The sequence below is a fragment of the Cotesia typhae genome, unplaced genomic scaffold (genome assembly GCF_013202065.1).
Source record: "Cotesia typhae breed Kobodo isofemale line unplaced genomic scaffold, CoteBio_Ctyphae contig_119, whole genome shotgun sequence".
Classification (NCBI taxonomy): domain Eukaryota; kingdom Metazoa; phylum Arthropoda; class Insecta; order Hymenoptera; family Braconidae; genus Cotesia; species Cotesia typhae.
This window is the reverse complement of record NW_027423712.1, coordinates 2,212,066-2,225,000: the sequence shown is the minus strand read 5'-3', so window position 1 is coordinate 2,225,000 and position 12,935 is coordinate 2,212,066. Positions and strand designations below refer to the sequence as shown.

Sequence of the window (12,935 nt, the reverse complement as noted above, 5' to 3'; positions counted from 1 at the left end):
AAATTTATAAATACTGCAAAAACAAATAAGTCAAAATATTTATTTATTTACTCAAGTCTTTTGGTTTATTTTGTTTATTTATTTTCCGTTTTACTTTACGATTATATGTTTTATTTATTATTATTATTAGTGTTTATATATGTCTAGATTTATTTATTAATTTTTATTAAATTTTGAGTCATTTATTTTTACAGGAGTAATTTATTAAGTATTATTTATAATTTTTTGATACTAAGCTATACTAAGAGAAAAAAATTATAATCTCATAAATAATTTTTTTAGTTAACAATAATAATAATTTATTTTTTTTTTTTGTAATTTTCTAAAAATTTTTTTATTTGATTTTTCGTAAAAAATAAAAAATACTAATTAAATAATAGAAAAAAAAAAAGAGGGAAGAATTTTTCCTGCAAGCTTATCATAAAAAATTTTTTCTCTCAGTGCGTATCACAAAAAGATAGCCAACGAAAAATTCACAGAAAAGATAAAACAAAAGTTTATAACCAAGTATCACGGAAATTACAAAATATCGTCGACTTCCTACTAGATCCAGAGATTATAGTCTTATTATTCGTTTTCCCCAGTACTGTCATTACAATTCTCGTCCATACATGCATACATAATATAATTTAAGTATCCAACATATATAATAACTAGAACGTCTATAACGACGACAACGACGACGACGACGACGACAATAACTCTGAGCAACACGTTTTACAATTTAAAATATTCAGTGTAGCACGTTTATAATCATCACAGCATTCTCTGGTACACGCTGAGCGTATAACCAGATAACTAATCTACTAACATAACATAACATAACATAATAATAACAGTAGTATCATTACAGAATTATATATACATTACATTGTATGCAGTATGTTTAGTTAGGATATAGGCACTTTGCCCGCGAGTCTCTTATCGATCCCTCCCACAGCAAACAACTCAACTTATATCAACCACCTCTTCTCAAGACTCTTCTACTCTATCTATAACTGTCCATAAAACAATCCAGCAAAATCCAGAAAAAAATCTCCACACAATTAATCCATTTATTTTTTAATTTTCTTCAAAATATTCTTACAAAATTCTTCAAGTGGCAGCTCCAAAGGGCGCCCTACTAGGATGTTCAGCAACATTGATCGGATATCCAGCATACAGCGGCCTCGGAATAAGCAGCCCGTTTTTGGTATTACTTATCCTAACAGAAGAGTCACTATTGCTACTATTACTATGATTACTAACACTACTGCTACTGCTACAATTGTCCTTAATAGAAACCTTGTCGTCCTCATCGGGTGCAATGATATTCTCAATCGTAAAAGGTTTTTTGGTTTTTTTAAGACGACTCTGACTCATCGATTTGCTAGAATTCGATATCGGAATCACAGTCGCTTCGAGACTAGGTGACGTCTGAGGTGTCCGCTGGTCGATCCCGAGGACCACGTCAGTTCCGTCGGCATAGCTGGGTGACAGCCTCGGGGAAGAGTAGATCTTCGGCGAGTGAGTGTGCAAATAGCTCTTGCAATTTTCCTCCTCGTAGACTCTGTCCCTGTAGATGCCTCCAGAAAAGCTGCGGTCCCTGAAGCCGAGATCTTCCCGGGGGTCGCTCAGGAGAGGTTGTCTGCTCCCGGACTGCAGGTAGCTCGGCAGGGGACCCATGTAAGGCCCGTTGAACCCCGAAAAAGCCCAATTTCCTGTTTGGAGGAGAGTCGTCGCGTCGTAGGAGCGATTAACTTCTCCGACTTCGGACAGTCGCTGGCGAGTTTCCGGGGACAGCAAGTAATATCCGGGGGGAGGCGCTACGGGAATCGAATTCGCAGAGGCTGGCTCGGGCTGGGGTGTCTCGAGCCCATAACCTGTTGCGGAGGATGAAGCCATCATTCTTCTCTCCTGAAGCTCCCAGCGGAGAAGATCTTCTCGCAGGCGGTGGAGGTTCGCGGCGTTCAAGCTCCCGGAGCTGGAGGAAACTGGAACTCCGGAGATCGGCTCGGCGGCTCCGTGGGCTGGCGGAGGCATCGCTGAAGCCAGCGCTTGCAGCTCCGTCTTCAGAAGCTCTTTATCAGGCTTGTGGAGTTTGAAGCGCTTTCTTCGCCGGAGGAGAGACCCGTTTTCGAACATCGAGAGCGCTGCTGGGTGCAGTGCCCAGTAGGCTCCTTTGCCCGGTCGGTGTGGACCCCGAGGCACCTGGAATTATTTGTTTGTTAATTATAATAAGAAGATTTATGAGGAAGTTTCAGTGTTGGAGATTATTTTATATTACAATTGTATTACTGGGTTCTGTTTTGTTAAGCATATTTTTTTATTGTAATCGCAGACTTGTTTATATATTTACAGATAATAATTTTTTATTTGAATAATATTTGTCAATTTGTGTATTATTTAAGTGACACGTGTGTCTGCGGTGATGTATGCACAGCTGAAGATAAAATAAATTATTCTTTTTGTTATTGTTAATATGGAATTTAATTTGGATTATTGGTCTTTTATATTTTATGCTATTTTTTTAAATTAACACTGTTTTGTTAAAAGTAATTAATCTCATTTTATGCTGGTGCCGTTTTTACTTTATTTGAATTTATTAAATTAAAATTCTAGAGGTTTTAAGATTAGAGTATCAAGATTTATTTTATTTATGGATGCGGACTTTGAAGTGATTTTGTAATGGGTTAGTGTTGAAAAGCTGATTTGATATATTTGAGAGGAAAAATATTGAAACAAGTAAAATTTATTTATTTGAGAATTTTTCTGTTTGAATTAAGATTATCAATCCAAATACTTTGGAATGATTTTTATTTTAATTAAATCAATTATTATTAATTTTTCTGACAAGGATAAAAATGTGAAAAAATTCATGCTTCTTCTTTTAAAAAAATTTTTGCACTAAAAAATTGTTCTTAAAATTTTTTGTTTTCTGCTTAATTTAAATCAAAAAAATTCTACGAAAAAATATTACTCAAGACTTTTAGAAAAAAATTCTTTTGAAGAATTTTAGAGTCTAGATTTTTCAACCAAGGATTCTAAAAATGATGTTAGTTAAATTTTTCTCTTAAACCAAGTTAATTTTTCCATCAGCGTAAAAAAAGCTAAATAATTTAGTGACTCGATCAGTGTTACTCATTACATATCAAACATACACCGGAGATTTATAAAAATAATAATGAATAATTTAACAAGGTGGCTGAGATAATATTTTCGATCGACAGAGATTATTATAGAGAAAAGTTGATTTAGCAATATTCACACCGTGAACGGTGTTCCGCCGACACACACCGATATAAATCATACAACGTTCAATAAATATCTCTGTTTAAAATAAAAATGCCTGCGGTCACCCACGTACTCAAGAACCAACCGATTTACGATCTCTAAAACGTCTATCCATATACATACCTATACACATACGTAAACTCTATTTACCACATATGGCCCGTATACACATAAGCTTCTAATGTATCTTTGAAAGGCAATTGCCACTGAATATTAACCATTAAAAGATCAATATTACAGAACTAATAATTTCAGTATTAACACAAATAAATAACACTTGCCAATTGAATTAATTATTTCCTCATAATCTCTTTGCTTTAATTATCATTTACAACCAATATTAATATTAATACAACACTTTGTACGGGTTAATTTATAGCAAATAAATTCTTTATTTTTTCTGTAACTGCATTTGCGCGTACTAAATAAATTACTTCGAAACGCGTAACTAATTTTCCCGCGATACCATCTCCAAGTATAAACTTTTAAACTTGTTAATTCTATTATTCAACAATACTGTATTTCATATTTAATATTATGTCTTCAAAATTAAACTAAAAAAAATCCCACATATGTTTCCTAATTTCGAGCCTTCGGCAACTAATTTTCTCAACTTTTGTATTAAAATCCTTGCTCCTATTTAAATTCTTCTTCTAACTTGTGAGGGAATGCCGATATAAAGTAGCTTTCTGGCATTTTAGATAATTACAACCTCGTCTAGAGTTTACATATGTGTGCTTGTTATGTATATTACATATAATATATGATAAAATCGACATTTAGACTGAAATAGGTGCGAAAATACAAACTCGATTGGCAGGTGCGAAACAGATGGTCAAAAGAGTATAATGATATGATTGCCGACGGACCGAATTCACACCTTGCCATACTCTGTCTAGATTATTTAATTTATAAATAAATCACCGACTAATTAGAAGAATGATATTTAGCCAGTTAGCTCTTCTGCGCCCAACCGCCTTTTCTTTAATTCTCCCATTCACACTTATGCATTATTAATAAAAAAGAAGCTATTACGGCAATTAAACCCAGGAAACGCCGGTGATAAATATATCTAGCGCAATAATACAATGTTAATACATAAAATAAAATATTTATTTATTAATATATTATTTAAACAAAAAACTTACCTTTATAAAACAATCATTGAAGGACAAATTGTGTCTCAAAGAATTTTGCCATCTTCTTGTATCTTTGCGGTAGTAGGGAAATCTGTCGGCAATAAACTTGTAAATTTCCGCAAGGGGTAACATTTTGTCGCGAGATGACCATATTGCCATTGCTGTCAGTGATATATACGAGTAGGGAGGCTTTTGGTCCCCATAAGTATCTCGCGACGGTCGAGGCATTATTTAATTAATATTTTTTCGACACTTTAGGAATTTAATTATTCAGCAACAGCTAGATAAAATCATTTATTTTATCAAGAGAAATTCACATCATTCACTGTTGATTTTACATTAATATTAATAATTATTATTAAAAACAATGCACAGTGGTATCCAGTATTAATAAATGCACTTGAAAATAAATTAATAAATGTCACTGCACTTAATTAAATTAATCACAGTACACGCGCGTTTTAATTATCAATGATAATATAAATTGTTTTAAACAACGCGTACTTGGGATTGAGAGCTTGAAGGTAGAACATGGAATGATGATCGTTATAAGAATCAACAAATATACAGCTCCCACGTTGGGAGCTACTAAAACACTGCCGGTTTGGTATCCCCACACCCCCGCTGTTTGAATGTTCGCGGACTCGAGGCAGTGCGCGCGCAGTCTGATCCGAGGGATCTGACTGGCTGGGTATTGGTTCGAGCTAATGCTACCCAGGGTGAGCTCCGGGAATGTAATTACCTGGTTTGTTTGCTGTCTACCAATCGCTCGCTGGCTGATGTAGAACAGGACAACCTACTAAAGTTAGAGGGGCTTTTCTCGAGTGTGCGTACTTTTCAGTGTCCGTAAGATGCTATCGGTTGTTTCAACCCCTGGTTTTTCAATTATATCTTGTGTTGGATTTACCGCCGAGGCGGAGCTTTTTACTCCGCCTCGATTGCTAAGGATCCAACTTGCTGGCTATTTTAGGCCAGGAATTGTTTATTTAAAAAATTTATCTTGTAATTTTTATGGTCGGAACTAATTTTTTTTATTAAAACTTTACTAATTATTTCTTCTTGCTTTTTTTTTCTAGTTTTTTCTAGAGAGAAAATTTTATTTTTTTTTAGAGAGAAAATTGATTTCAAAAGTGGTGATAGTCCTTTTAAATTTGAAATAAATCGTACATAATAATAATTATAATGATTGTTTTTAAAGAGGCATTTTATTTATCTCAATAGAATCGTAGCTTTTACACCCATTCTTTCGATGACATATTCAGGCATACAAAATACGGGATTTATCGGCTTAACCCGTGGATCAGCTTCTAAAAGCGAAATGGCTCCTAGACCGAACAAGGTGTGGAATGGATCGACCATGTCGCCGGGACGATCGCTAAATCCACCGGTTTCAGTGTCTTGACAAGCTAGGATGAACTCGACCTGAAGTATTTAAATTAATTAGGTACAATTTTATACAATCTTAGTTTTTATTGACATAATTATTTTTTATTGTGAAAATTAATCTGTTAACTACCAGCTTGTTCTTATCGATCCAGTGCAATCGGCCGAGAATCGTTAAAGAAGACAAGACCCACCAGGAGTAACAGACATCTGGTAACTTCTCGGGTCGACCGTTCAAGCCACCAGATGGTAACTGTCGCTCGCAGAGCCACCAGCCTAGTCTATCGACATCCACCAAGTCGAGGCGACCTACAAAAGGTATTTTTATGATTTATAAATTTTTATACTTAAATGTATCAACGATTAAAAAAATTTTTTTTGAATAAATTAAAGATACCCATGATAGATAGTCTAATTGTTAATGTTATTGACTTTCATTTAGACCACATACTTAAAACATTTGGTAATTTTTTAATTATTTCAGATGAACTGAGCTGTAAGTTCTTGAAATAATTATTTAATATTTGTTCAGTAAATAATTACCGGTAATTGATAGAAATCCTAAGCAACAATAAATTAATCCAGCATGACTTTCAGAACCTGGCTTGGAACCAAATCCTCCATCAAAGTTCATGCAACTTTCGACAAATTCTACTGCTTTTTCTACGTCAATAGCGTCTAGCTGTCCCTATAATTAAAGAATATAAATTAATATTTATTTGTAGAACTACACTGCAAAAAATTTCCAATGAATTTTACTATGTGTGCATAGTAATACCGGACTATAAGAAAACTGGTACAAAATTTACAAGTTCCCATAGTAAACGGTATGCGTAGATGACACGATTGTGTAATTTGCGCATTTCTGAAAAAAATCCACCCAAATATTATGATTGCACGTTGAAAATTACAATGAATATTAGCTGGAATAATTACATTGATAAGAGGTATTTGCTCATTCTGTGAATTTTGGAATTTGTGAAAATCAAAATAATACTCGAAATTTAGTAGAAGTCGTCTACATGTGATACAAAAATGATCTAACAACGGATTTTACACCGAATCACCTCCAATAAAGATCGCGAGAGTGGGTGGTAACAATAAAAAATCTTAATTTTTAAAATATAGCTTCAAAAAGCTGCAAATTTGGTAAGGATCTTTTATTTATCATGTAGAGATCATCTCAATACGAATTTCAATAAATTCTACTTCCGATTCGATGGAATGTAGAACCTGTGCAAGTCAAAATAATACTTCAATTGAATTTCAAGTCTAGATCTAAAACTACAATTTTATAAAGTGCCCAGCGGAGCGAGCGGGCAACAGCTAGTATATAGATATAAATTAAAATAGAAAAAAAATTAAATTTACCAGCAAAGCCAAAGTAGCAACAGCGCAAAATGAGAACCTGGTGTCTATCTCTCCCCAGATATCACCAACAAAGCTTCCGTCTGGTTGCTGGCGTTCTTTTACGTACTTGACAACTTTCTCAGTGTCAATTACATCTAGCGCGTTGTACATGCTTAGAATCTGTATGGCGCTCAAGGTGTAGAGCAGGTGAGGGTCGTGCTTTATGCTGGGACCGATTCCACCACACTCGTGCTGGCACTGTTTTATAAAATCGAATATTTCGGCTTTGTCCATGTCTTCTAGACGGCCTACCAAGTCTAGAGCAGTCAGGCCCCAGTAGACTCCTGACATTCTTAAATATTCCGTCATGACGTATGTCTAGAATTTTAACAAAATTTTAAGTATAAAAAATTTTATAATAAAAGTTGATAAATTATTACATAGTCGTCCTTGTCAGCGCTGTATGATATAATGTAATTGGCGTGCATGTCTACGAGCAGCGGTGGAATTTCTTTTGGTAATACTACATCTTTTTTTGGTACTGCCTGCAATAGAAAAATTTTATGAGTCATTTATTTATTTTTTGACGTTTCTTAAAAAAATCAATTTTAATAATTGCAAAAATTAAAAAAATTATTCATGTAATAATTTATATAAATTTTACTTACCATTTGGGTAATTGTATAATTATATATAATATAATATAATTTAAATATTAAATAATTACTTAGTAGGTTTAACCTCAATTTTTACACACTTTCACTTTAAACACTTACAAAATGTTAAAATGATAATAAAAAATAAATATATTAAAGAAATAATATAACGATAATCTGATAAATATACAAAAAATAATTAATTACACTCGTTTAAAATATGTTACAAATAGACAGATAGATATATTTGTTTATTTGAATAAATTATATATTTTTTTACTATAGTCGAGTGAGTACAAATTATACCTAATTGCGCAGTACTTACAATAGCGCGAAAACATAATATTCAACACTAATAAAAATTAAATTAGTCGATGAAAATCAAGTAAGCCGACATTTAAAAATTTTAATTATTTATTTTATTGAAAAATTTTTTTTAAAAAAATTAAAAGAAAAAATTTCACATGTAGAAAATTTTTAAAATTACACATGCAATTTTTTAAAAATGTTTAAATCAAAAATTGTTGAACGTTGGCTAATTTTTAATGACATTAAAGTTAACTTGATAATTTTTTAAGTCACTTGAAAATTTTTTAATTTTCTTTGACAAAAAAATTTGTTCTAAAAAATTATTTTTAAAAATTGCATTTTTTAATTTATTAAAATTTCTACGAGTCCTTTTTTTTTAATAATTTTTTTTGCTATAATTTATTTGTTGAAAAAAATTTGAAAAATTGTGCAGTGACAGCTAAATTTAATTATTTTTTGCTTTAATTGATAAATTATTCAGTGTTTACTTTATTATATTTGATTATTTTTAAATAATTTTTTTAATTGTTTATCTAAGATAATAGTTATTTATTTTTAATAATTATTTCTTTTAATTTCAATAAATAAAAAATATTGACATCAAAAATTCTCATATCTAATTTAGCTGTCACTTGACAATTTTTTAATTTTCTTTAACAAAAAAATTATTTAAAAAAAAATTGCATTTTTAATTTATTAAAATTCTTACAATTCAATTTCTATTAATAATTTTTTTTTGCCATAATTTATTTATTAATTATTAAAGAAAATTAAAACAATTGTGAAGTGACAGCTCAATTCAATGTCATAAAATTCCCGCTTTTTTATCCCAAAAATGGCGCGCACAAGCGCAAGTTATATTCAAATGTGCGTCTTACGCCTGCGCAGAATTCCCTCAAGAAAACGGCCATTGTTAAAAACAAATTTATGATAACCATAACCACGTTTTCCGGCATTTATAATTTTCAAAGGTTTTGTAGAGTAGTTATCCCTTGGTAAAATTTTTTCAATAAGAAAAAAAAAATTTAAAAGATAAAAAACATATGGTTTAATTAAAAACCAACAAAACTAAGCAAGCGTATCTTGATTAACATTAAAAGCCGACTGTTTATTGATAAAATGGCGAGAACGGGTTGTTCTGCTTTTTCTCCTGATAACCAACTTTGGGCAAATTGTGGCCAAGATGGAAAATTGAAAATATGGGAAACTCGCTCAGGTAAATTAAAGCAAGACTATGTACCGAATTTACATTTATCTTCCGGGTGCAGTGCCTTGGAGTGGATCACCGTCAGTCAACAATCAAACACGGTAAGCCATGTGCTCATATTTATTTTTTTTATTTCCTCTGTATTTACTAAAAATTAAATTATTTATCAAAGCGCTAAAATTATTTTATTGATAACATTTAAGATAATTAATGAAATTCATCAAATTGTCGTGTAAATACTGAGGGACTTTTATAAAATTGATATACATTTTTTAAGGTTATGTCAAGTAACGTGGATGAATTTTCTAATTTTTTAGCCATCACCATGGATGAAGCGAAAGAGAAAATCAATGTCGATAGTAGAGGACCAGGAGCAAAGGCAAATGATAGCTATGGGCACAGTTGATGGTAAAGTCATCATTTATAATCCATCGGCGGGGTCTCCGGAAAAAATACTCGAAAAAGGACATTCAGCAGCGGTGACTGCTATCACTTGGTCCTCCGCGGGGCTTTTCACGGCTGGGTATGACGACCTGATTATTGAATGGAACCTCCAGGATGGAGGAGTCAAATCCAAGTGGAAGGCCGGGAACAATAAAATCAACTCGCTTGTTGTGTCGGCAGATGGACAATACCTGGTCGCGGGGGAAAGGTTCATTAAATGCTGGAGTTTGGAAACTAAAAAACTTGTTGGAACTTTCACTGGACACGCTAATCCAGTTATTTTTCTGAGATCTGTACAAATTGGAAGTAATAATTATGTTATCAGCGGTGCTAATGGTGACTCTTATCTTTGTATTTGGTCACTCTCTGAGGTAATTATGTTTGAACATTGTTTTTTCGTTTTTTATTAGAATTATAATTTATTTTTGTTCAATGATAGAATTTTTTTTATTGAATTATATTTTTAATAATTAAATTTTATTTTTAATAATTAAATTTTATTTTCAATGATTGAATTTTATTTTTAATAACTAAATTTTGAAATCTAAATATTATTAATTTATGAGTAATTTAAATTAAAAATAAATATTTAACAATTCTTGAGATTTAAAAATGACAAAAATAATTTTCAATAATTTTTTTGGTGTATTAAAAAATATAATTTTTTTGAAAAACGAAAATTTTATTTGATTTTATTGACATATATTTTTTTTTTTTTTTGAAGAATACATAAAAAAATAAACAATAAAAAAAAAAGTTGATTATCACAATTTTAAAAAACTTACAAATTTTTTAGAAAATTGTGATCTTCAATTTTTCTTTTAAATTGTTCGTTTTTTTTATGTACTTTCAAAAAAATGTATCAAAAACATCAAAAAAAGATAAAATATAAATTTTATCCGAAAACATAAGAGCCAAAATTTTTTCCAACTTTCGAAGGCAAAAAACCTATCGAAATTTTTTTTTTTTTTTTTTTTTTTTTTTCCACGACATTTACTGTCATAAATGCGTCGTAAAAACAAACAAAATAAAAAAAATTTGAAAATGTCAATTTTTCATTTAGTTATAGCAAAAAATAGGGTTGACCCCACTTGTAAATAATAACCAAAAAATTGCTTAAAACTTAAAAATAAATGTTTTATACTAATAAATTTCTCATAAAAACTTTAATTATTTCAGTCAGCGATAAACGCGAAAACATCAGTCGCAACATTGACGACTCAAGACAACCCAGTATCAGTATCTGTGAAATTAAACAACCAGTCTCAAATAGTAATCCTGGCGACAAACAGAACCGGACAGTGTCACCTGTTTGTCTATCAACCAAACGGCGTATCTACCAAACCATTAAAATCAACAGTTACCGTAATAATTACAACAGAAACAGCCGACAAGGACGTCACATCAGTACCAATCCTCTCTTCACAATTAACAGATGACAATAAAATGCTCCTAGTCTTTGGAACCCTGTTATCTCTGACATTCGACCGTATTGCTCCCGATTTCACAGAAAAAATCCAGATGGTGGTAAGAAAAAACGTTAAATGGACCCAGGAAAAGAAAGTTGAAGCGTTGAGCAAAGTAAAAAATGTCGTAATTGACGGCGATGTAGAGTACGTAGCACCTGGTGCTCCATCGGCCTTGAAGCGTTCGAGGGGTTCGACCGGGTCTCAGTTACCAATTCAAGACAGGCTTGAGCATATGAGCCTAAATAATGAAGGAAATCTTTCTAAAACTCCGACAAAAAGTAATAATAAGACACAATTACTGCTCCAAGGATTGACTAGCAAAGACAGAAATATCTTGTCGAGCGTTTTGTTAATAAGAGATGAACAGGTAATTAAGAACACCGTTGTCAACATGCCAGTACAGGCTTTGAAGCCGCTAATTGGGGAGCTAGTAGGAATGCTACAGGGGAAAACTTTTCCCAGCAAAATAGCTGTTTTGTGGATTAAAACTTTGATAATAACTCATGCAGCGCATCTGCTCTCGCTGCCCGACATTGACGACTTATTGAGTCCTGTGCTCGCCTTCATTGAAGATAAACTGACTATTTTACCCGAGTTATCCAGGCTAAGAGGTCGCGTCGCTCTTGTCACTGGTCAAATATCGCATCTCAATGATAAAGAGTCAAACGATATTACCAATCAGTGTCTTCTCACTTATCAAGACCCAGGTTAATCTTTTTTTCATTATAAATTTATTCATTATCTACTATCTTTTGGCCCGTGATTTATTGACTTGTTTTGGTTATTTTCAGACTCCGACGCCGAAGATGAAGACGATATTGATGGAATCGAGGCTGGATCCGACTCCGACGCGGCCTGGGATGAAGTTTGTGATCAAGAAGATATGCAGCAAGATATTGATGAAAATAGAAGATCTGACTTAGATGATGATGACACTTCTATTTGCAATTAAATTAATCTTTCTGTTAAATTAAATGTTTGTTGTATTTTGACAAGATATTTCATAAGTTGTAAATAAAATCCGAACAAAAACAGTTCCACTGAAAAAAATTACGCCAAGTACACGTTCACAACTCTTGATTTACAGAAATGCCAAGGAGAAATTATCATTTTACAAAAAGTTGTAAAATAAAAATAAAAAAAAAACAGACCAAATAGCCGTTATGATCTTTCATAATTGAAAAAATTTAGTGGTAAATTTAACGAATAAAAACAATTTTTTAGACGTACTTGGCGTGCGTCATTGAGTACCCAAAATTTTTTCAGATGAATCGTGATAACGTGAAAATACCTCTCAGGTAACTCATTGATGTCAAATATCAGTAGTTCAATAATACCTTAACGCCTGTTCTTTCCCTCTTCACAGCATTACTGCACGTCTGATAGAAGTTTGATTAAACATTGTTTTTTGAATGTACAACCTTTAATAACTTTCGAATGAATGAACCGATTTTCAAGCGGCTGGTAGCATTCAACGTAGTTTTTAAGCCTCATAAAGAATTTTCAAGTTCGTATTAATCGAACGTTAAAATTTAGGAGTACTTCCGAAAAAAAGATGTGTCGTGGGACACCAGGTAAGAACGGTAAGAAAGTTCCTTCGGCTAATGTAGAATCGACACAATAAATTTCTATCTCTATTTGATCAAAAGATAGTGAGTGACCATTGTTTATAAATTATGATAATAATTTATGGAAAAAACAAAAA

At 32.2% G+C, this 12,935-nt stretch overlaps 3 protein-coding genes across 3 annotated transcripts; 1 reads left to right on the top strand and 2 right to left on the bottom strand.

The window, feature by feature from the left end:
- Positions 1–157: 157 nt before the first annotated feature.
- Positions 158–4,973, bottom strand: LOC141530323 (uncharacterized). Its single transcript, XM_074247368.1, has 2 exons — positions 4,422–4,973; positions 158–2,190 (listed from the first exon to the last, which is right to left on the bottom strand). The coding sequence occupies exons 1-2, from the start codon at positions 4,638–4,640 to the stop codon at positions 1,096–1,098; spliced, it is 1,314 nt and encodes a 437-aa protein (XP_074103469.1). The 5' UTR covers positions 4,641–4,973; the 3' UTR covers positions 158–1,095.
- A 616-nt stretch (positions 4,974–5,589) lies between these two features.
- On the bottom strand, positions 5,590–8,034 carry Betaggt-ii (geranylgeranyl transferase type-2 subunit beta). The gene is made up of 6 exons (XM_074247253.1): positions 7,814–8,034; positions 7,586–7,690; positions 7,167–7,523; positions 6,339–6,483; positions 5,929–6,104; positions 5,590–5,834 (listed from the first exon to the last, which is right to left on the bottom strand). Exons 1-6 carry the CDS (start codon positions 7,814–7,816, stop codon positions 5,622–5,624), a joined length of 999 nt encoding a protein of 332 aa, XP_074103354.1. The 5' UTR covers positions 7,817–8,034; the 3' UTR covers positions 5,590–5,621.
- A 1,007-nt stretch (positions 8,035–9,041) lies between these two features.
- Positions 9,042–12,385, top strand: LOC141531476 (WD repeat-containing protein 43). The gene is made up of 4 exons (XM_074249325.1): positions 9,042–9,418; positions 9,635–10,132; positions 10,941–11,937; positions 12,022–12,385. The coding sequence occupies exons 1-4, from the start codon at positions 9,230–9,232 to the stop codon at positions 12,180–12,182; spliced, it is 1,845 nt and encodes a 614-aa protein (XP_074105426.1). The 5' UTR covers positions 9,042–9,229; the 3' UTR covers positions 12,183–12,385.
- The last annotated feature ends 550 nt before the right edge of the window (positions 12,386–12,935 follow it).